This window comes from Xyrauchen texanus, chromosome 45 (assembly GCF_025860055.1).
Source record: "Xyrauchen texanus isolate HMW12.3.18 chromosome 45, RBS_HiC_50CHRs, whole genome shotgun sequence".
Lineage (NCBI taxonomy): Eukaryota > Metazoa > Chordata > Actinopteri > Cypriniformes > Catostomidae > Xyrauchen > Xyrauchen texanus.
In genome coordinates this window covers 16,980,307-17,002,424 of record NC_068320.1, presented here as the reverse complement: position 1 = coordinate 17,002,424, position 22,118 = coordinate 16,980,307, and the positions used below count along the sequence as shown (strand labels likewise).

Sequence of the window (22,118 nt, the reverse complement as noted above, 5' to 3'; positions counted from 1 at the left end):
AGAGAGAGTAACAGAGAAAGATTATGTGATAAAATGATTCAGAAGTGATGCATACTGTATCGAAAAATGGAAGAAATGTTTTCCTCCCAGACCAGTAGAAGTGATGCTACATCTAGAGAAGAGAAAATGCAGTGGCCTGTACTTAAGTCACACTTAAATTGTATAATTTTCATTGCTTTGACACAAAATCAGTGGTGGTGGCGTAGTGGCTAAAGCACAGGGCTGTTAATCTGAAGGTCACTGGTTCGAACCCCACGGCCACCACCATTGTGTCCTTGAGCAAGGCACTTAACTCCAGGTTGTTCTGGGGGGATTGTCCCTGTAATAATTGCACTGTAAGTCGCTTTGGATAAAAGTGTCTGCCAAATGCATAAATGTAAATGCAAAATATCAAACTAAGTGCAAACAGTTTCTTAGAACTACTTTAACTTTTCTGAACCATTTTTGCATGTTTTTTACTAACTGGGGTCAAGGCCATTTTAAGTGGATGTATGAAGTGAGTTCCCCTCAAGTGCACACAGGTATCCTGGCAACATAACCACATATGTAGTTTATCACATTAACTACGGACAGGTTCCACTAACATTTGACAACCACAAAAATGGCCACAATCATTTTTCTTAAAGGTTTAGTTTACCCAAAAATTCTTTCATCATTTACTTACCCTCATGCTATCTCAGAAATCTTAATTTGTGTTCTGCTGAAGAAAGAAAGTCATACACATCCACAACGGCATAAGGGTGAGTAAATTAACTATTCCTTTAATTTTAAACTCTCTCTATATTTGTTTTCTCTTTTCAAACCTAACAATTTTTTCTTTAAATGCTTAGTTTTGTGTTGAGTTGTGTTTGTGCTATATGTCTTCCAAAAAAATGTCACTTTATTTGATATGTTGTAGTGCAATGACATTAAAAAGATAGTTCACCCAAAAATGGATATTCGTATTCAGCTCTGTATATCCATACAATGCAAGTGAATGGTGACCACAATGTTGAAGCTCCGAAATACACATAAAACCAGCATAAAAGTAAAAAAATAACATGTAAAACTTTAGACTCCAATGTTTAAATGTATTTTTTCAGGAACAAAATTAAGTGTGGGTGAGAAAGAGATCAATATTTAAGTTATTTTTTCCTATCAGTTCTCCTCACTGCCCAGTAGGTGGCAATATGCACAAAGAAAGCAAATAGACAAAAACAAGAGAAAAAGAATGTGAAATTGAATGTGGAGATTTATAGTAAAGAATGACTTGAATATTGATCTGTTTCTCAACCACACCGATCAAATCACTTCTAAAGATATGGATTTAACCACTTGAGTCATATGTATTACTTAAAAGCTGCCTTTATGTCCTTTTGGAGCTTCAAACTTTGGTACCCATTGTCTTGCATTGTATTGACCTACAGAGCTGAAATATTCTTCTAAAAACCTTTGTTGTGTTCAGCAGAAAAAATAAAGTCAAACACATCTGGGATGGCATGATTCGATAATTTTCATTATTGGGTGAACTATCTCTAATACATTTTAAGTGTGGTTTAAATTTGCTGCTGTATATCTTGTAAGGCTCCAGTGACATCTGAGGACACTACCTTAGCTTAATTTGTTGCCTAAGATGAATCAAATCATTCAGGTTTGATTTCATCAGAATTCTGCTAGACTGTAAGTGAAAGTTACATTATGCTGACATAGTCCAACATTTCAGTGTGAATGTCCCTTGTTTGCATGTATGAATAATATGTAGGAAAAGTGTCTGTCAAAAAGACCTCAATGTTGGTGGTACGTGTCATTTTCCAAGTTGTTGTAGATGTGGTTGATTATATTTTCCGCTGCTGTGGTTGCCCTTGTGTAAAGAGGAATACCTCATACAGACCACATGGAAACCCAAAAGCATATTCCTTCTACGCACTGCTTGCTTGTCACTTAGTGCAAATGGTTTCATCTTTATTCATTAGCTAAAATTCCATATTTTGTCTAATGTAGTCAATCAGCTTGTCTGAGTGTCTCATTTTGAAGACATACTGGGATTAATGTAAACCAATAGAGAATTTAATGTATGGATGGAGCATTTGGTCAATGAAAAACCCATATTGATTGATGACTGATCTGAATATTAGGGGAGGAGATGGGAGAACTGTGTCTCCTTCAGTGTATGTGATGGTTACGACCTGACACTTTTTACTCTAGTGTTTACATTGTTCAGTTCTCTATTGAACAAGACAAGACATACATTTTTGCACATTTTTATTTATTTGAATTGATCATAAAGTCAGAGAAGCTAACACAATTTTCTAAGCAAATCTACTGTTACAGATTTGTGATTCAGCAGTTCTGTACATTGTTATAGCTGTGGTTGTGTGCGAATAAGTTAGATTTTAAGTTAAGTTCCATTGTGTTATGGTGTAGTAGAGGAATGGATCTCAAATGGTCAAGTCCCAGAGTTTACATTGTATATCAGGTGGTGACCCAATGCAGTCCTAAGACTTTAATGGTTGCATAGTCGAAAGTGAATTATAGTAACAAAACAGTTGTGGTCAGCACATGCTTTGTTTATCCTTGAATGTTGGAAGTGAAACCATATTTAATGAAATATGGGTCTATTTTCTTTCACCTTATATAATTTTGATAATAAGGACATGTTATACAGTCTGTTGTAATCTGGCAAATCTACTATATATGCACAATTAAATTTTTTCCATTTAGCATTGGGGATATTTCTCTTGTTTTTTTCCATGCTGACCAAGACCTTATCAGACCAGACTTTGCGAACCATTTGTGGGTCACGACCAAGTTGAGAACCACTGTAGTATAGTGCAATACAAAACAACAATAAATATATATTTTTCCATATAATTTAAAAATAAATATTACAATAGCAAGGCATCAGTATGTTACATGTATTGAGGACACGTGACTTGGATTAAGTCTGCTTATTCGATCTTCTCAATTAATCTCGTTTATATGTTTTTCAGTTTTGGACTTATAAAACACCATGAGAAACTCATTGAGCGCTCCTCCTTGGACTGTACCATCATTCACCTGTGTGAGAGCAAAAACACATAACCAAACTTTAACTTCATTTAAGCAGTAATTCCTACAAAATAGCAGTAAAACAACTGAAAATTGCATCAAAAATGCCTTTTCTCAATGCAGAATGCACAATGTTTCTGGGCAACTTTTAGTGTCTTTATTCTTACCTTGATTTCCTGAATTTCCTGAATTTCCGTCCATACACTATGTTCTACACTATACTTATGTCTCAAGTTTTGTACCATCCTCTTTAAATGTTTCAGATCAGATTGGACTTCTTTGTTCTCCGAATTGTTCAGCATGTCAGTGAAAATTTCTTCGTAGATTTTCAGCATTCCTTCGAGTAACACTGTCTGACAAGTGCAAGATCCCTTGGACTAAGGGAAACAAATATCATTAACATCCCATGCATTTATTTATGTGCATTTTCATATTTTAGTCTCTTAAACAGAATGGTTGCAACTTACTTTCAGCTTGTTCAAATAGGAAGTAAAAACCGACTTGACCCATTCTGTGCCGAGTGTTTTCTAAAGACAGAAGACAAACAGTGAGTATTAAGAAGGAACTGTGCATTTTTCCTTAGTTCTGCTGTCCATCTTACCCTTTAAAAGGGATACCTAACCCAAAAATGACAAATCCGCAATTGTTAACTCAACCTCATGTTGTTTTAACCCAAATTACTTTCTTTCTTCCACTGAACACAAAAGGAGATGATTGGTATCATTAGTCACCATGATAATAGAAGTTTCATTTTTTGGTGAAACATCCATTTATAATCTGAGGTCAGACAGTGTCACCAAGTTGTCTGGCATGGGTAACAGGATGCTTTAAAGATGCTTATAAATCCCTCACCAGCCCTTGTTTCCCTTTATATGTTCCTGTGTGCCATAGCACACTTCTTATGCACTAAACTCTAGAGATTTGTTTTCATGTGGTTTGATACAAATCAGTGTTTTAATGAGTGATTATTTTAGATTAAATTCATTGTGCAATAGATGTGACTAACTGTAATTCAAATGTTCAGTTTTAGAACAGTCTCTTACGATTATTAGCTGCAAGACCAAACTGAATCATCCCACTATCAGAGCGGTCTAAACTGATTCATACTGCTTACACAGACCGATCTGCTTTTAAACCCACTGCTGAAGTACACTGAAGGTACTTTAAAGTTCAGGTTAGTAGACATAACTTACATAATGCTCTTGCAGATGGTGGATATTTGTCTTCAGCATTTGGTACTTGTCATTTTTGGACTGACTAAGTTTGGATCCGTTGGTTCCCTGAAGAGTTAATATTAAGAGTCCACACATCAGTATGTTGAGCCAAGAATCCATTTGTTTACTTTTTGAGTCTCGTGGTCTTGTGCTATGAACCAAGCAGATGTTATCACAACGCCCTGAGCTGATACTATTCAGCAGGTATGTAATGTTGATGGGAAAGGGGCTGGGGGTTTATATAGGTACGCAACCTAAAAAGAGCATCAAATGAAGGCGTCACTGGATGTGCTTGGGGTTTTGAGGTTTATGTGGGCTGTTTTTCTATGAAGGTTTCCTTTAAATCAGATATGTGCTGCTATAAAGTGAGTGATGTTGCACTAAATCTATACTAGGGCTAACTCAAGTATTCATAAGGATTCATATGACTGGTAGAAGTGCCCATGTGAGCTGACTGAATCCACTCCCTGGCCTTAATGTCACTTGGTTTAGGGCCTGTTGAGATAAATGCATGATGAGTCAATCTGAAAATTGGATCACAATCAGATATCTTTGTTGCATAAGTGAATATAAAACCTGTTATCAATTGGTTTTGCATCCAAAAACAATATATAACAACCATCAATTTTCCTATGACCTGATGTATGTAAATATTTCACTGTGTGTGTGTGTGTGTGTGTGTGTGTGCATGATAAAACATGCATGTACATTGTGATTGTCTGTCTGCATGTCTGCACTTGCATGTATATGTGTGCAAATGCATTTCTGACCACACGTTTGTTTATATGTGTGGAAGGGCACATGAATGCATACCACATGAATGCATAGAAGACATTAATTCAAGTGATTAATTCAAAGTATTGCTAAATTGCTAAAAAAAAAAAAAAAAAGAAAACTGCATGTTGTACTTTTGTACCATATACATTTCATTGCATTAGTGGGTGATTTGTGGTGATCTTAATTTTTTGCTGAAGTAAACGTTATTATTGCTGTGTTGTAGCAAATAACAACAGTTCTCTGAATCCTTCATAAATCATTTACATTTATGCATTTGGCAGACACTTTTATTCAAAGCAACTTACAGTACACTTATTACAGGGACAATCCCCCCAGAACTGTCATACTTATGGACACAATGGTGGTGGCTGTGGGAATTGAACCAGAAACCTTCTGCTTACCAGTTCTGTGCTTTAGCCCACTACACCACCACCATACCAAGAAATTAGATTTTCTCGACTTATGGACTCATGGATTAATGGATGGATGGATCAAAGGCAGATCTAGAAAATTGTTTATGGGTTGGCATGAGGACTATAAGGGGTGGCAACCCCAAAGCAAGCACCCATGCAGAGTTCTTGTGGATTAAGGTATCAAGCTTCTTTGAAACAAGTACTACCAGTAGTTAAATCATTGAAGTCACAATCAAATTACAGATACCCATGAATGTGTGATACAGTTGCATTTCCACAGAGAGACCACATAGACCACATAGTTTTATTAACATTAAAAGAATGCATTTTTATTTTTTTATTTAACATTTTAGATTTACCTCTGTTTACATTAAATTAATTTTTTTAAATAACATAAAAAATAAATAACACAATGTTGCTCTTCTCAGCTCCAAGACATTAGTCACTTTTCCAACATTGGGTCGAACGGTTCTTCTTGTAAAGCCATGCCGTTCCATGCCAGAACTCAGAGAAAGATTAAAGTTCCTAGACAAGGATATTTATCAACAAAATATTTAATGAGTTACATACACTCACAAGCACTTTATTAGGAACTCTATGGCCCTAATAAAATGCAAAACGTGGTCTTCTGCTGCTGTAGCAAATCCGCCTCCAGGTTCGAAGTGTTGTGCAACCATTGCCTTTCTGTCAGCTAAAACCAGTCAGGTCATTCTCCGCTGACCTCTTTAATCAACTATGCGTTTCCATCCACAGAACTGCTGCTCACTGGATGTTTTTGGTTCATTCTGAGTAAACTCTAGAGACTGCCAGGAGATCAACAGTTACAGTTACTCAAACCAGCCCATCTGACACCAACAATCATGCCACGGTCAAAATCACGGAGATAAATTTTGTTCCTCATTCTGATGGTTGATGTGAACATTAACTGAGGCTCCTAAACCGTATCTGCATGATTTTATGCAATGCACTGGTGCCACACGATTGCCTGATTAGATAATTGCATTAATATGTAGGTGTAAGGTTCTTAATAAAGTGATCGGTGAGTGATATAGCCTTTGTGATATTTTCCCCGTGTGACAATTAGCTCCTGCCTTCATATATCCAAATAATCTTTCTTCAGTAATTATATATTTTTTTTTTAAATAATACAATTATATTTACATATAGAATGGCAATAGAGAAAATTGAATAGATTACTAAGCACTTATATACTTAAGTATAATACACTTACTATACACTGACCTGTGACATTGTCAATTAAAGGAATAGTTCACCAAAAATGAAAATTCTCTCATCATTATCTCACCCTAATGCCATCACAGATGTGTATGACTTTCTTTCTTCAGCAGACCACAAATTAAGATTTTTAAAAGAATATGTCAGCTCTGTAGGTCCATACAATGCAAGTGAAGGGGTGCTATCATTTGAAGCTCCAAAAATCATATAGATCAGCATAAAAGTAATCCATATGACTGTAACGCTTGAGTAACGAGGCAGACGAGGAAATGCGGATCCAAACGCAGTTTGAACTTTAGAGAGGAACAAAAACAGGAAAACACAAAGGAACAACCCACGATGGGGAAATTAAACATAAAATAGTAAACTAAACTCGACGTAAGCAAACAAGGGACTCGAGGAGGAAACACACACCAGGTTGACATCAAACAACGATCGACGAAGACTGAACAAAGACACAGGGTATAAATACATAAACAAGGGAAAAAGGGGCCAATGAACGAACAGAACTCAAACAAGATAATAAGGTGATTAACAGAAGCAAACGGCAAACTAATGAGGGCAGGTGAAAACAATGACAGGGAACACGAACGCTAACAGAGGACTATGGAGTTACATAAGTGACTAAAGTGAAAACTAAGAAGTGCAAAAGTGACAAGATGGAAAACAAGAGGGCAACAGTGAAACAAGACAGGGTAAACATAACAGAGCCCCCCCCAAAGGATCGGCTTCCAGACGATCCTTAACAACAAATAACAAAAGACAAAAACCCACAAGAACAACATGAGGGCACCAGGGGCAAACAGACAGTCCAAGTGGGCACATGGGCAGACAGGCAGACCAGGGGGGCACACTGGGCAGGCAGGAAGTCCGGGGGGGAAAATGAGACAGTCCACGAGGGGCACAAGTGGAGACGAGGGTTAGGGGGCCAGGGAGGTATCGACTGGGCAGGGACAGGTTTCGATGGTCTGGGAGCTGGCCACCGGGCAAGGGTAGGTGCAGGAGGCCTGGGAGCTGGCCACAGGGCAATGACAGGTTTGGGGAACCTGGGAGGAGGCCACTGGACGGGGACTGGGTCAGGAGGCCGGGGAGAGGTCTCAGGACGGGAACAGGAGGCCTGGGTGGAGGCCACCGGACAGGGTCAGGGGGCCTGGGACTGGGTCAGGAGGTCTGGGAGGAGGCCACAGGACAGGGACCGGGTCAGGAGGCCTGGGAGGAGGCCACAGGATAGAGGCCGGCTTTGGTGGCCTGGGAGGTGGTCGTGGGCCAAGGGCCGGTTCAGGGGACCTGGGAGGTGACCACGGAACAGAGGCCGGTTTTGGTGGCCTAGGAGATGGAGTGGCCACAGGGGAGGCCGGCGGCGCTGCGTGAGGCGGAGCCAAGGAGGACCTCTGAGGCAGAGCCGAGGGAGGTGATGGCTCAGAAGGCCCAGAAGGCGGAGCTGAGTGAGGCTCAGGAGGTGGAGCTGAAGGAGGCTCAGGAGGCGGAGCCGGGGTAGGCGGCACCGTGGGAGGCTTTAGGAGCAGAGACCAGGAAGACTCTGGAGGCTCTGGGGCAGAGACATAGGAGGCTCTGAGGGTGAAGCCGTCGAAGGTTTGAGTGGCTCGAGAGGCGGAGCCGGAGGAGGCTCGGGAGGCTCTGAGGGCGGAGCCGTCGAAGGCTTGAGTGGCTCGAGCGGCGGAGCCGTAGGAGGCTCAGGAGGCTCGGCGGGCGGTGCCTTCGAAGGCTTGAGTGGCTCGAGAGGCGGAGCCGTAGGAGGCTCGGGAGGCTCTGAGGGCGGAGCCGTCGAAGGCTTGAGTGGATCGAGAGGCGGAGCCATAGGAGGCTCTGGAGGCGGAGCCGCAGGAGGCCCCGGAGGCAGAGCTGCAGGAGGCTAGAGAGGCTCTGGGGGCAGAGCCGTAGGAGGCTCAAGAGGCTCTGGGGCGGAGCCGTCGAAGGCTTGAGTGGATCGGGAGGCGGAGCCGTAGGAGGCTCGGGGGGCAGAGCCGCAGGAGGCCCCGGAGGCGGAGCTGCAGGAGGCTCGAGAGGCTCTGGGGGCAGAGCCGTAGGAGGCTCAAGAGGCTCTGGGGGCGGAGCCATCGAAGGCTCAAGAGGCTCTGGGGGCGGAGCCGTAGGAGGCTCAAGAGGCTCTGGGGCGGAGCCGTAGGAGGCTCAAGAGGCTCTGGGGACGGAGCCGTAGGAGGCTCAAGAGGCTCTGGGGACGGAGCCGTAGGAGGCTCAAGAGGCGGAGCCCTGGGTGGCTCGAGAGGCCTGGAAGGCGGAGCCCTGGCAGGCTCGAGAGGCGGAGCCCTGGCAGGCTCGAGAGGCGGAGCCCTGGCAGGCTCGAGAGGCGGAGCCCTGGCAGGCTCAAGAGGCTTGAGGGGCGGAGCCCTGGCAGGCTCAAGAGGCTTGAGGGGCGGAGCCCTGGCAGGCTCGAGAGGCGGAGCCCTGGCAGGCTCGAGAGGCGGAGCCCTGGCAGGCTCGAGAGGCTTGAGAGGCGGAGCTCTGGGAAGCTCAGAGGGCGGAGCTCTGGAAAGCTTGGGAGGCTTGAGAGGCGGAGCCCTGGAAGGCTCGAGGGGCTTGAGGGGCGGAGCCCTAGTAAGATCGGAGGGAGGAGCTCTGGAAAGCTTGGGAGGCTTGAGAGGCGGAGCCCTGGAAGGCTCGAGGGGCTTGAGGGGCGGAGCCCTGGTAGGCTCGAGGGGCTTGAGGGGCGGAGCCCTAGAAGGCTCGAGAGGTGGAGCTCTGGGAAGCTCGGAGGGCGGAGCTCTGGAAAGCTCGGGAAACTCGGAAGGCGGAGCTCTGGAAAGCTCGGGAGGAGGAGCCCTGGAAGACTCGAGAGATGAGAGACTTGGGAAGCGGAGCCCTGGTAGGCTCAAGAGGAGGTGCCCTGGAAGGCTCGGGAGGTGCTGGCTCTAGGATGGGCACGACCACTGGTGCTGGCTCTTGGACGGTCACGGTTACTGGCACTGGCTCTATGACGGTCATGGCTACTGGCACTGGCTCTTGGACGGACATGGCTTCAGGCTCTGGCTCTTGGACGATCGAGGCTTCTGGTACAGGCTCTTGGACGGTCACTTCTACTGGCACTGGCTCTTGGACGGTCGAGGCCACAGGCGCTGGCTCAGGGACGGTCGAGGCCACAGGCGCTGGCTCAGGGACGGTCGAGGCCACAGGCGCTGGCTCAGGGACGGTCGAGGCCACAGGCGCTGGCTCAGGGACGGTCGAGGCCACAGGCGCTGGCTCAGGGACGGTCGAGGCTAGCGGCACTGGCTCATTGACGTTTGAGGCTAACGGCACTGGCTCACTGACGTCTGAGGCTACAGACTCTGGCTGGGTTACCGTGGTATGTGCCGGCTTAGGTTCGCCGGGGCAGACCGGGGCAGGCGTAGGTTCTGGCTCGTAGACCGGGGCAGGCGTGGGCTCTGGCTTGCAGACCGGGGCAGGTGTGACAGGAGGAGCCCCGGACAGCTGAAGGGTCTCCACAGTGGGTGGAGGGGTAGGGTCCTCCTCTACGACGCCCACGGTGAGCTGTGAGCCGCAAACTAGTAGGGTCGCCTCCAGGAAGTCGCAGAGCGTCCAGCCGTGCGTTGCCTGTGGCAACCGCTCCCTCTGCGCCGCGTTCAGATTGCCCCTAAAGAAGGCCACCAAGGCTGAGTCTGGGAAGTCTGAGACACTCGCCAGGTTCAGGAAGTCGTGGATGTGGTCTTCAATAGGGCGGTCCTCTTGCTTTAAGCAGAGCAGTTGGTAGTTCGCACGTTGAACTGCTGTATCCATGGGTGGTCGATCGTTCTGTAATGCTTGAGTAACGAGGCAATGCGGATTCAAACGCAGTTTGAACTTTATTAGAGGAACAAAAACAGGAAAACACAAAGGAACAACCCACGATGGGGAAATTAAACATAAAATAGTAAACTAAACTCGACGTAAGCAAACAGGGGACTCGAGGAGGAAACACACACACACACACACACACACACACACACACACACACACACACACACACACACACACACACACACACACACACACACACACACACACACACACACACACACACACACACACACACACACACACACACACACACACACACACACACACACACACACACACACACACACACACACATCAAACAACGATCGACGAAGACTGAACAAAGACACAGGGTATAAATACATAAACAAGGGAAAAAGGGGCCAATGAACGAACAGAACTCAAACAAGATAATAAGGTGATTAACAGAAGCAAACGGCAAACTAATGAGGGCAGGTGAAAACAATGACAGGGAACACGAACGCTAACAGAGGACTATGGAGTTACATAAGGGACTAAAGTGAAAACTAAGAAGTACAAAAGTGACAAGATGGAAAACAAGAGGGCAACAGTGAAACAAGACAGGGTAAACATAACAATGACTCAATTGGTTAAGTCCATGTCTTCAGAAGTAATATTATAGGTTTGGGTGAGAAACAGATCAATATTTATGTCAATTTATGCTAGAAATTCTTCTCCCTGCCCATTAGGGGGTGTATGCATGAAGAATGTGAATCACCAAAAACACAAAAATAAATGTTAAAGGAGACCTATTATGCCTCTTTTAATATAAGTCTCAGGTGTCCCTAGAATGTGTCTGTGAAGTTTCAGCTCAAAATACCCCACAGATCATATATTAAACCAGGTTGTAAATGCCTCTTTTTGGTTGGAATCAAAAACACTCTGTTTTCATGTGTGTCTCTTTAAATGCAAATTAGCTGCTGCTCCCCGCCAGACATAGCTCTGGTCTCCGTGAATACAATCAGGGACAATGGTAACTTTAGCTGCATTAGCTGGGAAATCAGCTAACAATCACATTCGGAAAGGTGATTTGCAAACATTCACAAAATATAAAGTGCAGTACTTACATCTTCAGGATATAAATCTGGAACATGAACAGTTGGTACTGATCCATCCCTGTTTTATTTTGACACTCATTCACAAAACAGTCCGGTGTAAAATGATTTGCACAAACGTACGCTGACTCCGGTCCGACCGGGGAAGAGGGGCTGTTGTCCGCCTGAGAGGGTGGAGGTGTGATCGAGGACCATGTGACGGTGTATCAGAGAACCGGCTTGACAATATAAATAATAGTTTATTGAGAAACTTAAACAAAAGACACAAACACACACATGACGGACATGCCTGTAAACGATCTCTCTCTCCCGCACCATCCTCCGAAGTTGGCCTTTATCCCTCTCAGAGGCTTGATTAGCCTGATAAGGGACCAGGTGTGTAGAATCACCACCCGGCCCCGCCCTCCGCCCTGCCACACCTTCATTTGTGAGGGTGGGTAAATAATGATTAATTTTTGGGTGAACTATCCCTTTAAATTCAGACTCTGGTGAAAAACGAGAGTTGCATTCGAACTGGACATGTGTTTGACTCCATTGATGTAGTGTGGCTTGAATAGTAAGATGCACATGCACCAGCAAGCCCAAAAAAATTACTGTATTCTTTTACATTGAAACCTATTTGAGTCAAAAGTTTTCTGAGACAAGTGCAGACAGACAGCACACTGGAGGTTAAGTCACTCACTAAATAGGGAGCAAAGGAGCAAGGGAGCATCCTATAGCCTTCATATGCAGCTAAGTGCATTCACTACTAACATCTGACCAAAAGTTCAGTTTCAGACTGCAGATGATGTGCGGACCACTCAACTTCTTTGGTGGACATGGGACAATGCGAATCAGTACTTAGATTCAGTGCTGATCAATTTATAATGTTTAAATGTATTTTAACATGGTTGGCGGTGATTGGATGATAACTTTGAATCAGAATTAATTATGCTAATTTCTGATTGGTCAAATGTTTCAGCATTGGCTATGGCTATCACTTGTTTGTTTGACAGTGCAAATAGAGAATATTTTGCCAAAGTCAAATCAACTCAATTCATTATTTTTTGTGTAGTTTTTTTATTTGTTCTTTTCCCAATACACATTGTTCAAAAGCAGCTTTTCAGTAAATCAGATGTAATGTCTGTAACATTTAAAAAATATGAATAACCAAAACTCCTGGATGCATACAATTATTTTTGAGATATAAAAAAAACAATCTGACTGTCTATTGCTTGGTATTATTTAACATTTTACAACTTAGTCCCGTTGTCACCGTAAATTCCCAGTTTAATAAGCCAAATTGTTTACATGAGACCTTAATCAACCAACTTTCTATTGATTTGTTTGTTTGTTTGTCATCATGTCTGTGATTTACATTTTTGAACAAGTTTTTGTGTTTCATAAATGTACATTTTGTTCAGTTCTTTATTGAACCAGACAAGACATAAAATTAAGTAAAATTTGTAATTTTATTATAGAATCACAATCACGTGAAATACAAATGACCAAAATATAAAAGTACATTTGAACAATACAGTGCAACAACACTGCACATAGAAGTTATAGTACCTAAAATAGTACTACCAAGTGGGGCTGGAGGTAGCAGAAACATTATACAATAAAATAAATTAAAATAAATAAGTAACTGTACACAGCCAGAGAAGGTCATACAATGAGTCTTGTCCTGATTTTTTCTGCAGATGTGGTATTTTCCTCAGTTGGCCCGATCAAACACCATGAGAAATTCATTTAAGGCTTTTTTCTGGATTGTACCATCCTTCACCTGAGTAAAAACAAACATATATCATATATTGTAATTAGCTTCTTCAGTTAAAGATCATTTTCTTTATCACAACGATCCAACAGTTGAAAATTTTTATCTTGACAAGCAACAGCATTTTACGCCATTTCTCAATGTAGACAGCGCAGACTTTACAGACAGCTGTTATTGTCTTTTCTCTTACCTTTATTAAATGAATTTTCTGAAGTTCTTCCCATACTTTCTGTTCTTCACCGTAATTGCTTCTCAGCTTTGTCACATTTTTCATTACGTTTTCTAGACTGGTTTTCACATCTATCTTCTCAGACTTGTTTTTCATGTCTGTAAAGATGTCTTCGTAGATTTTCAGCATTCCCTCAAGCAACACCGTCTTGCAAGTGCACGAGGAACTGGTCCTGGACTATGAGAAAGAATTATCATTACCATCCTGTGAAATCATTCATGACCGTTTTAGATTCTAGCGTCTAACAAAGTAAAAATGGTTGCAACTTACATCCAGATTTTCCAGATGGGAAGCAAAAACAGGCTTTTTAACCCATTCTGTGTTGAGTGTGTTCTAAAGAAAGTACACAAAACAGTAAGTGTTAAGAATGAATTGTGCATTTCTCTATAGCTGGGCTGTCTATCTTATACCAGAATCACCATATTGCCCCATTAATAAAGATCGAACAGTGTGCCCAAGTTGTCTTGAATGAGTAACAGAATGCTTTCTGCTTACAAAACTCTCTTCAGTTCCTGTACACAACGTACCATGTGCTATGGTACAATTTCTTTGCACTAGATTATGTGTTTGTTTACATTTTGCAGGGTAAATTCCTTAAAATATTTTTTTTGGTTTAGAATGGCATCTTGCTAATATTGGCTGCAATGCCAAACTGAGGCATGAAGCAACTGAAAGTGATTAATTCTGCTTACACAGTCTGAGTTACTTTGAAACCTGCTGTAGACGTTTAGAAACCAACTGCAACAAACCTATTAGGTTAAGAGGACCCTTACAGATAACAGAGGGTTTTGCAACTGGAAACATGCAGGTCCGTTGATTTTACTTACATAATGATTTTGCAGAGAATGGATTGTGTCCTGCAGTTTCCTTCTTTCCAGCGTTTTGTCCGTATCACTTGTGGATCGAGGAAAACGAAATCCGTTGTTTCTCTGAAGAGACACTAAGAGAAGTCCACACATGAGCACAATGTTGAGCCAAGAACCCATTTTTTTCTACTTTTGGAGTCCCGCTGTCTTGCACTTTGAACAAAGCAGCTATAAACACAGCGTCCTGACCTAATACCAGTCAGCAGGTGCGTGATGTTAATGAGAAAGGGGCCGGGGCTCTTTATAAAGGTGCACAAGCCAAAAAGAACAACGTATCAAGACGGCAGGGGATGCCCATCTGGGTTTGGGGTTTCTGTGGGCAACCTTTCTATGAAATTTTCCTTTATATCGGAGATGTCCTGCTACCCAACCCTATACCCCAGTGGCAAGTTGAGAATCATATAGATTCATATGAATGATCGCAGTGACTTTTGAGAATAGCCTTCATTTCTGAAACGGCCATCAAACTAAGATAAGATGGTGTTGAGAGGAACTTCTGATGGCTTAGTAAACCCAGTGTTGGCTTAAAACCAGATCTTAGTTTTAGTTAATGAAAATGAAACCTATAAAATGTTTAACTGATTTAACATTTACAAACTTCTAAACCAAAGGTATCTTTCATTGTGTTGTATGGAGAGTGTGACTGAATGTATCCACATTTGTGCATACATGATTGCATGGATGCACACATGCAACATGCATGTATACTGTTTGTATATAATCGTGTGCATGCATTAATAAGTGTATGCCTGCACTTCTATTTCTGTATATGTGCTTAATGCTTACAGTGTGATTGCACTGCATGCTAAAGACTTCTTAATACTAATATGCTACATTTCAAATTTAAGCATACTGCATGTATGTACTTTTCATCCCATATGCATTTCCTTGCATCGGTGGTGGATTTGTGGTGATCTTTATTTGCTTCACTAACATTTTTACTGCCTGTGGCCACATAGTTTTCAGTTGAATTTCCCTTTAGAGATACTGTGGTGTAGCAACAACAGTTCTCTGAAGCTGAACCTCAGAAATCTTCTTAAATGAGAGTTTCTCAGCAATTAAAACCATACTTTATATGTAGATGTAGTTGTGAATAGGTGTGCTTAGGGGTTAGCTGTGTCCGAATTCCTGTACTTTCAGAGTATGTACAAATTTCGATGAATAATTTACTTCTTGACCAAAAGTATGTTCTTTAGTAGGTGTTTTAAAATACCTTATGCAGGTGTGTAGTATAAATGCATTACTGGACGTATTACATTCGGGAATGTGGGCATTGTTCTTGAACAGCATGTTTTTAGACCTATGTTGCACTAACAACAATCACGAAAATATTGAACTACATAATTGTGAAAAAGAGTTTCCTTACCAAATCTGATTTACATTTACATTTTACATTTATGCATTTGGCAGATGCTTTTATCCAAAGCGATTTACAGTGCACTTATTACAGGGTCAATCCCCCCGGAGCAACCTTGATTTAAGTGCCTAGCTCAAGGACACAATGGTGGTGGCCATTGGGATCGAACCAGTGACCTTCTGATTAACAGTTATGTGCTTTAGTCCACTATGCCACCACCACTCGATTTAGCTGGTTCTCGGCTAAGTGTCCACTGGCTGCACACTTCAGATTCTCAGCAGATGCAGTAGGTCATCTGGGCGTTGTTTGCCAACTGTATCATGAATACTGCATATTAAGACATCCTATTAATTTACAGTAATGTATTGCTTTTTGCATAGTATATTGTAGGGAAGTACACATAGTCGGATGTTGTATTGGCGGCGTGCTCCACACACGGGATGCTTACTAATGCTAAGGAAGACCTTTCTCATGTCAGACCTGTGTTGGCTGATGGACATTTCCTTTTCTTTTAGCTTCAGTCATATTCAGAATTCTGCAGAGGAACAGCAGAGCAAAGAATAAAGAATAAAGGGCACCAAGGTAATCACAGCCATGGCAATAGCACAAGTTGTTAAACTATGAACACTCTTGGAACACTTGTTGATGTCCATTCATTACTGCTGTCAAAATGCATTGACAGAAATGTCTAGCAAACGTGGTAGCATTCAACTTAAACATTATTGCTTTTATGACATAATGACACTTAGCAATGCTAGCCCTTTAAATAATGGTCACTAAAACCACCAGTCATATATGCCACAACTGTTTCCACTACTAATTACAAGGGGGCATTTTGGTGACAATGACACAGAATAGAGATCCAGCCCCAACCTTTACCATCTATATGTCAAGCTAAAATGAAACTGTGCCACCGAGAGGTTTTACTGTATATAGGTTTGACTAGTGTCAATGATGGGACATGGATCTTTGTCTTTTCAGTGTTCACATACATTGCTTTTAGTTTGCATTTTCCTAATTTGATTACAAGTTATATTTTCAGCATAACATTTAGAGAGAATTGATGTGCATTTCTTAGTGTTTGGTACTGTATGCCCCGTTTTGCTATAATGACAGCATGCACTCGAGCTGATATGGACAGTCCATGTTGGACTCCACAAGTTTGTGCAAAATCTTATGATCCATGTTATCCCAGCATGATTTGAGAATATTGAGAAAGAGCACTTTGTGTGCTTCAAAGGAAGCAAGGAAATCTGACCCCAACATAGACCTTAACTGAGTTAAATCAATGTCACATATTTGCTTATTTATAAGTGACATAGTGTAGTAGTAGTGCAGAATCTTAAATATTCCCTTTTAATTTTACTTCACGTCATTCTTTGTTTTTAAATGTTTCTAAATTCTAAAACTTTGTTTATTTACAGGTTTGAATTTGTTTTTGAATCCTTGATTTTCAATGCGGTCTCAGACTTTTGAACCGACTTGGTATTGCAAGAGATGTATACACCTTTAGAGCTTAGAACTAAAAGCGATACATATGACTCATAAGTGTTCAATCAAGGACTCTCCTGTCTCCAGTCCTTATTGGAAAAGAAAAGGGTGATTAAGCTGTATTGCAGGCTGAGTCATTGTCAATGACTTAATAACTTCCTCCGTGGCTTCTCCATCTGCGTAGCAGGTTAACTGTGAGTTTCCAGTGAGCATGCTGTGGTCAGGCATTCGCTCAGCGATGCTGTTTCTGAGCACAGTAGACAAAAATTTTCACTCACACCTTTTGGTCTAGAGTCAGAAGGAGGATTTGAGGTGGCATTTACTATAATTTCCAAATGCACAAGTAAGTAGTTGGCACAAATGGTGAATAAGTTGGATAATAGGGAAAATGGTGAAATTAAAAATGCAGAGAAAGCAGAATTTTCCCTTTCGATATGTATATGCGTTTTGTTTTAAAGGGATAGTTCACACAAAAAATTAACATTCTGCCATTATTTATTCACCATCATGTTGTTACAAGCCCAACTGACCTTCTTTCTTCTGTGAAACACAAAAGGAGATGTTTGACAGAATAACAGCCAATCACGTTTATTGTATGAAAAAAAAGATGCAATGAAAGTGAATGGTAACTGAAACTAACATACTGCCTTACATCTGGGATGGATAAATATACTGATATCCAAATGCATCCCAGTCATCATTTAAACAATCTCAATATTGATTCTTAAATCCCAAGATCAGTCTTTTATTCTATGCTATGTCCGAAGATGATTTGTCAATGAATAATGTCTCTTTTAATACCCTTTCTATTCTTTACAGTCAGTTGTTGATCAAAAACAACAAAAAATAAATTATTGAATTCTAATAAGGCATAGCTCAGATGAGATAAAGCCATTCCAGTCTCTCGTTAACATGCGCTAATTTAAAGGTGCACTCGATAATTTTTTCCTCATTTAAAACGTTTTATTCAAAAGGAATGAATTGTAATTTTGAAACATATGTATAAAATCATGCCCGAATGGGATACATGAGATGAAGAAATATCAGTAACCTTATAAAAGCTGTTTTATTCTACATTAAGATGGCCCACTCATGGGGGCTGCCATGTTAGGATCACGTGACCAGCCGAATTCTACTTGCTTAATCACAGTAATTGCCCTTTTATTGGAGCTTTTACTCATGAATTAAGTTAAATATAGCTGAATGTGAATAGTGAATTTCTGTAATGTCTTTGGTAACTGAAAACTGTTGTGTTTGAATGATGCTGTTTACAGAAATGTCTGGTTTCTTAAAGAGACAGTAGGGGTTTTTATCGCATGTTAAACAAATCAATGTAGTTAGTAAAAATTTAGCAATTAAACAAACATGTCACAAAATAAATATATGCAATATAATATATTTATCGATTAAATTCATTGATTTGTTCTTTTTTTTTTTTTTTTAAGTTCAAATGTGACAAATGATGAAAAACTAATAAAATGTAATTATTAAAATTCATATTTTCATATTGTACCTAGTTAGAAGGTCCCCTATATAATTAACAGCATATAGCTTGGATATAATGTATTTCATATGTAAGCAAAAGGGACATTATAGCTAAAATATACCCATATGAATCGATATACCCTAACCCTGTTCCACGGAAATTAATTTGTGTTTGGAACATCTTGAGGGTGAGTAAATTATGACAGAATTATTATAATGATATTTTTTTTTTTTCAATGATTCAAAAACTTAACTATGTGATGTTGTGGGATGAGTATCGATTTCAGAACCTTTTGAAAATTGTGTGTGTGTGTGTGTGTGTGTGTGTGTGTGTGTGTGTGTGTGTGTGTGTGTGTGTGTGTGTGTGTGTGTGTGTGTGTGTATTTATCATTTGTGGGGACCAAATGTCCCCATAAGGATAGTAAAACCCGAAATTTTTGACCTTGTGGGGACATTTTGTTGGTCCCCATGAGGAAAACAGCTTATAAATCATACTAAATTATGTTTTTTGAAAATGTAAAAATGCAGAAAGTTTTCTGTGAGGGTTAGGTTTAGGGGATAGAATATAAAGTTTGTACAGTATAAAAACCATTATGTCTATGGAAAGTCCCCATAAAACATGGAAACACAACTGTGTGTGTGTGTGTGTGTGTGTGTGTGTGTGTGTGTGTGTGTGTGTGTGTGTGTGTGTGTGTGTGTGTGTGTGTGTGTGTGTGTGTGTGTGTGTGCATATGTATGCCCGCGCCCTTTCGTTGCACCAGAACTGAGCACTGGTTGGGTTGTTTGGTGGTGATGTGAGAGAGATGCTTGTGGTCATGTTTCAGGTTGCTGCGACTTCCAGGAACTGCAGCTGTATACAGTGACAGTGATAATAGAGTTTGATGTTGTTTTTGTTTATTTGGTTGAATTTGATGGGTTACATTTGTTCTAAACCTGAAAAAAAAAAATCCCAAAGAGTCTTAAGCATGTAATATTGGTTTATAAGCATAAAACAGTCTAAACATAATAACACTGTCTTATTTGTTAACTGTCTAATAAGTGTGTATGTGATAAACAGTTGTTTTTTATTATTATAGGGCTATAATGTGCATGCTTTTTGACTAGTGAGCAGACTGTAGCCTATAAAGACTGTAGTACTCACCATGGCTGGCAAGTAGTCCACACACAGCAAAAGAGAGCGCAGTGTAAACACTGAGTCACTAGATGGAGTCAATGCAAAGAAATGGAACAGCACTGGAGACAGGTCACATCCTTTAATCTCATAACAGAACAGTTTGGGAATCATTTGTACCAGTGCTGTTCTCTCTGGTTTTTAAACCTCTTAAACCAGCCTACACTGTTGCTTGTCTTAGCTCATTTAAGTTAGTCTCCCAGCCTTATCAGCTGAAAAGTGCCCCAAACCCCTCTATAGTTATGTGGTGGTGGCATAGTGGCTAAAACACAGTGCTGTTAATCAGAAGGCTGTTAATCAGAAGGTCACTGGTTCGAACCCCATGGCCACCACCATTGTGTCCTTGAGCAAAGCACTTAACTCCAGGTTGTTCTGGGGGATTGTCCCTGTAATAATTGCACTGTAAGTCGCTTTGGATAAAAGCGTCTGCCAAATGCATAAATTTAAATGTAAAACCATGAAACAGACCAACTTGACTAGGTTAGGAGACCAGCTAAGACCAAAAACCATCTTTGGCTGGTTTAAGCTATTTTTGACAGTAGGGTCTATCTTAACTTCAATCAGATGTATTATGTTATTCATACTCATGTCTTAGTAAAATGCCTTAGCGATCACCTACCATACCTGTGCTGGGCAGAAGTCAACACGTTTGAATGTCAAGAGAGTCATGATTCGGACTTGTGCAGAGTTAGCAGTCCTTTTTTACTTTATTAGAGTTAAACTAACAAGGTCAGTGGGGCTATATCAATGTTGCATCAAGATTAGGGATACTTTTACAGTCCACACCAGAGCTCCATTGAAACATGAGCTCATCATATTCACAGAAGAGATGGGTAGTCTGATGTAAACTTTATTTAATCCAAAGGTTCACAGATGATGTTACATTACAGACAGATCAATGAATTATATTCATTTTCAATACACAGTTATAACTTATGATACACTAACACAGTAAGAACAATTCTTCACAGATAGAATAGAAGGGCCAACACATACTGTCATTTTATAATAACGTGATAATAAAATAAATATTACATTGTTTTAGCATAACATAAATTCTCTGACATTATTATCATAAGCACTTGTAATGGCTTAATTGACAAAAAAATAACAAATCATAAAAATAAAAAATTTGCTTTGAAAATTAAGTTAAACAATAAATATGTATACAATGCTTCTATATGAAGTACTTCTACAGTACTGTAACACAGCAGTTCATGACTGGAGGTCGCAATTCTGCTCTGATAGGGTCACCGACAGCAGGGAAAACCCAATGCTAAATGCAAATAATAATATGCAACTAATAAATTAATCTTGCAAACTTAGAACAGCAAAAAAAATATATAAATAAATAAAATAGGCCTATCAGCTTCAAAAGATCGTTTTACAGTATTTTGGTGCAAATTAATTTGCCTCTCATTGAAGTTGGCCAAATTTGTGAGAGGCAAACATAAACAGGTTGCTCGACATCCGCTCATCCTCAAAAAATATGAACAAAACCATGCAATGTAATAGAAAATAAGACCTAGACTACAATAAAAACAGTACCTTTGGTACTACTATGTTGGGTCGCCACTAGATCTACAATGTAATCCTGGATCCTGTAGCAAAACCAGTTAAGAACCACTGCTGTAGCACATTTCCGTTAACACACAGCTTGCCAGCTGTCAATCAGATTTGACAGTGGTCTGTTGACCACTGATTTAAGAAGTCATGATGTTTTTTGCATTAACACACAACTTTAACCTGGTTCCCCAACAGTAGGGTGTTACTTATGTATTGTGTTGTGTTCGTGCATGTATGTGTGTTTGTGGATGGTTCTGCATTTATATGTACTGTACACATCTGTGTTTGTGTCCTGCTGCATCCTCATGTGGTTCTGTGGAACACTAATTCTTCTTGGGTGTCCTTTCTCGGTCTATGATGAAAATAATCTGGGTCAAAACTTTGTAAAACTCACTCACTGCTTTGATCAGATCTTCTCGCTGTAGCTGCCAAAGAAAGACCAATAGGGTTACTGATAAATCAATGCTTTATAATGTACACCTAATTCTATGAGCTGGATGGGCAGATCCATCTGCATGTGCTATGCATATGCGTGTCTGAATGTGTGAATGACAGATAACTTTGTGTTTTTCCACTCTTTCCATGTAGTTCAAAATAAGAGAGGATAAGTACTCTCAAATCTAGCAAAAAAGACAACATATCAGCAATAGTTCACCGAACAA

At 40.8% G+C, this 22,118-nt stretch overlaps 2 protein-coding genes across 2 annotated transcripts; both read right to left on the bottom strand.

The window, feature by feature from the left end:
* Window positions 1-2,940: 2,940 nt before the first annotated feature.
* On the bottom strand, window positions 2,941-4,361 carry LOC127637493 (interferon gamma-related-like). Its single transcript, XM_052118587.1, has 4 exons — window positions 4,221-4,361; window positions 3,495-3,554; window positions 3,195-3,404; window positions 2,941-3,036 (listed from the first exon to the last, which is right to left on the bottom strand). The coding sequence occupies exons 1-4, from the start codon at window positions 4,359-4,361 to the stop codon at window positions 2,941-2,943; spliced, it is 507 nt and encodes a 168-aa protein (XP_051974547.1).
* An 8,870-nt stretch (window positions 4,362-13,231) lies between these two features.
* Window positions 13,232-20,004, bottom strand: LOC127637492 (interferon gamma-related-like). Its single transcript, XM_052118586.1, has 6 exons — window positions 19,861-20,004; window positions 17,765-17,774; window positions 14,348-14,460; window positions 13,791-13,853; window positions 13,482-13,697; window positions 13,232-13,300 (listed from the first exon to the last, which is right to left on the bottom strand). The coding sequence occupies exons 1-6, from the start codon at window positions 20,002-20,004 to the stop codon at window positions 13,232-13,234; spliced, it is 615 nt and encodes a 204-aa protein (XP_051974546.1).
* Window positions 20,005-22,118: the final 2,114 nt, after the last annotated feature.

What these genes read in the sequence shown, in the direction of transcription:
- LOC127637493 (XM_052118587.1), bottom strand. Translation starts at nt 4,361, where the DNA reads ATGGATTCTTGGCTCAACATACTGATGTGTGGACTCTTAATATTAACT. An exon ending in ACCATCTGCAAGAGCATTAT is followed by an intron (nt 3,555 to 4,220) that starts GTAAGTTATGTC and finishes TTCTGTCTTTAG; the next exon opens with AAAACACTCGGCACAGAATG. An exon ending in AGGAAATTCAGGAAATCAAG is followed by an intron (nt 3,037 to 3,194) that starts GTAAGAATAAAG and finishes GCTCTCACACAG; the next exon opens with GTGAATGATGGTACAGTCCA.
- LOC127637492 (XM_052118586.1), bottom strand. Translation starts at nt 20,004, where the DNA reads ATGATTCCCAAACTGTTCTGTTATGAGATTAAAGGATGTGACCTGTCT. An exon ending in ATTCTCTGCAAAATCATTAT is followed by an intron (nt 13,854 to 14,347) that starts GTAAGTAAAATC and finishes TACTTTCTTTAG; the next exon opens with AACACACTCAACACAGAATG. An exon ending in AGAAAATTCATTTAATAAAG is followed by an intron (nt 13,301 to 13,481) that starts GTAAGAGAAAAG and finishes GTTTTTACTCAG; the next exon opens with GTGAAGGATGGTACAATCCA.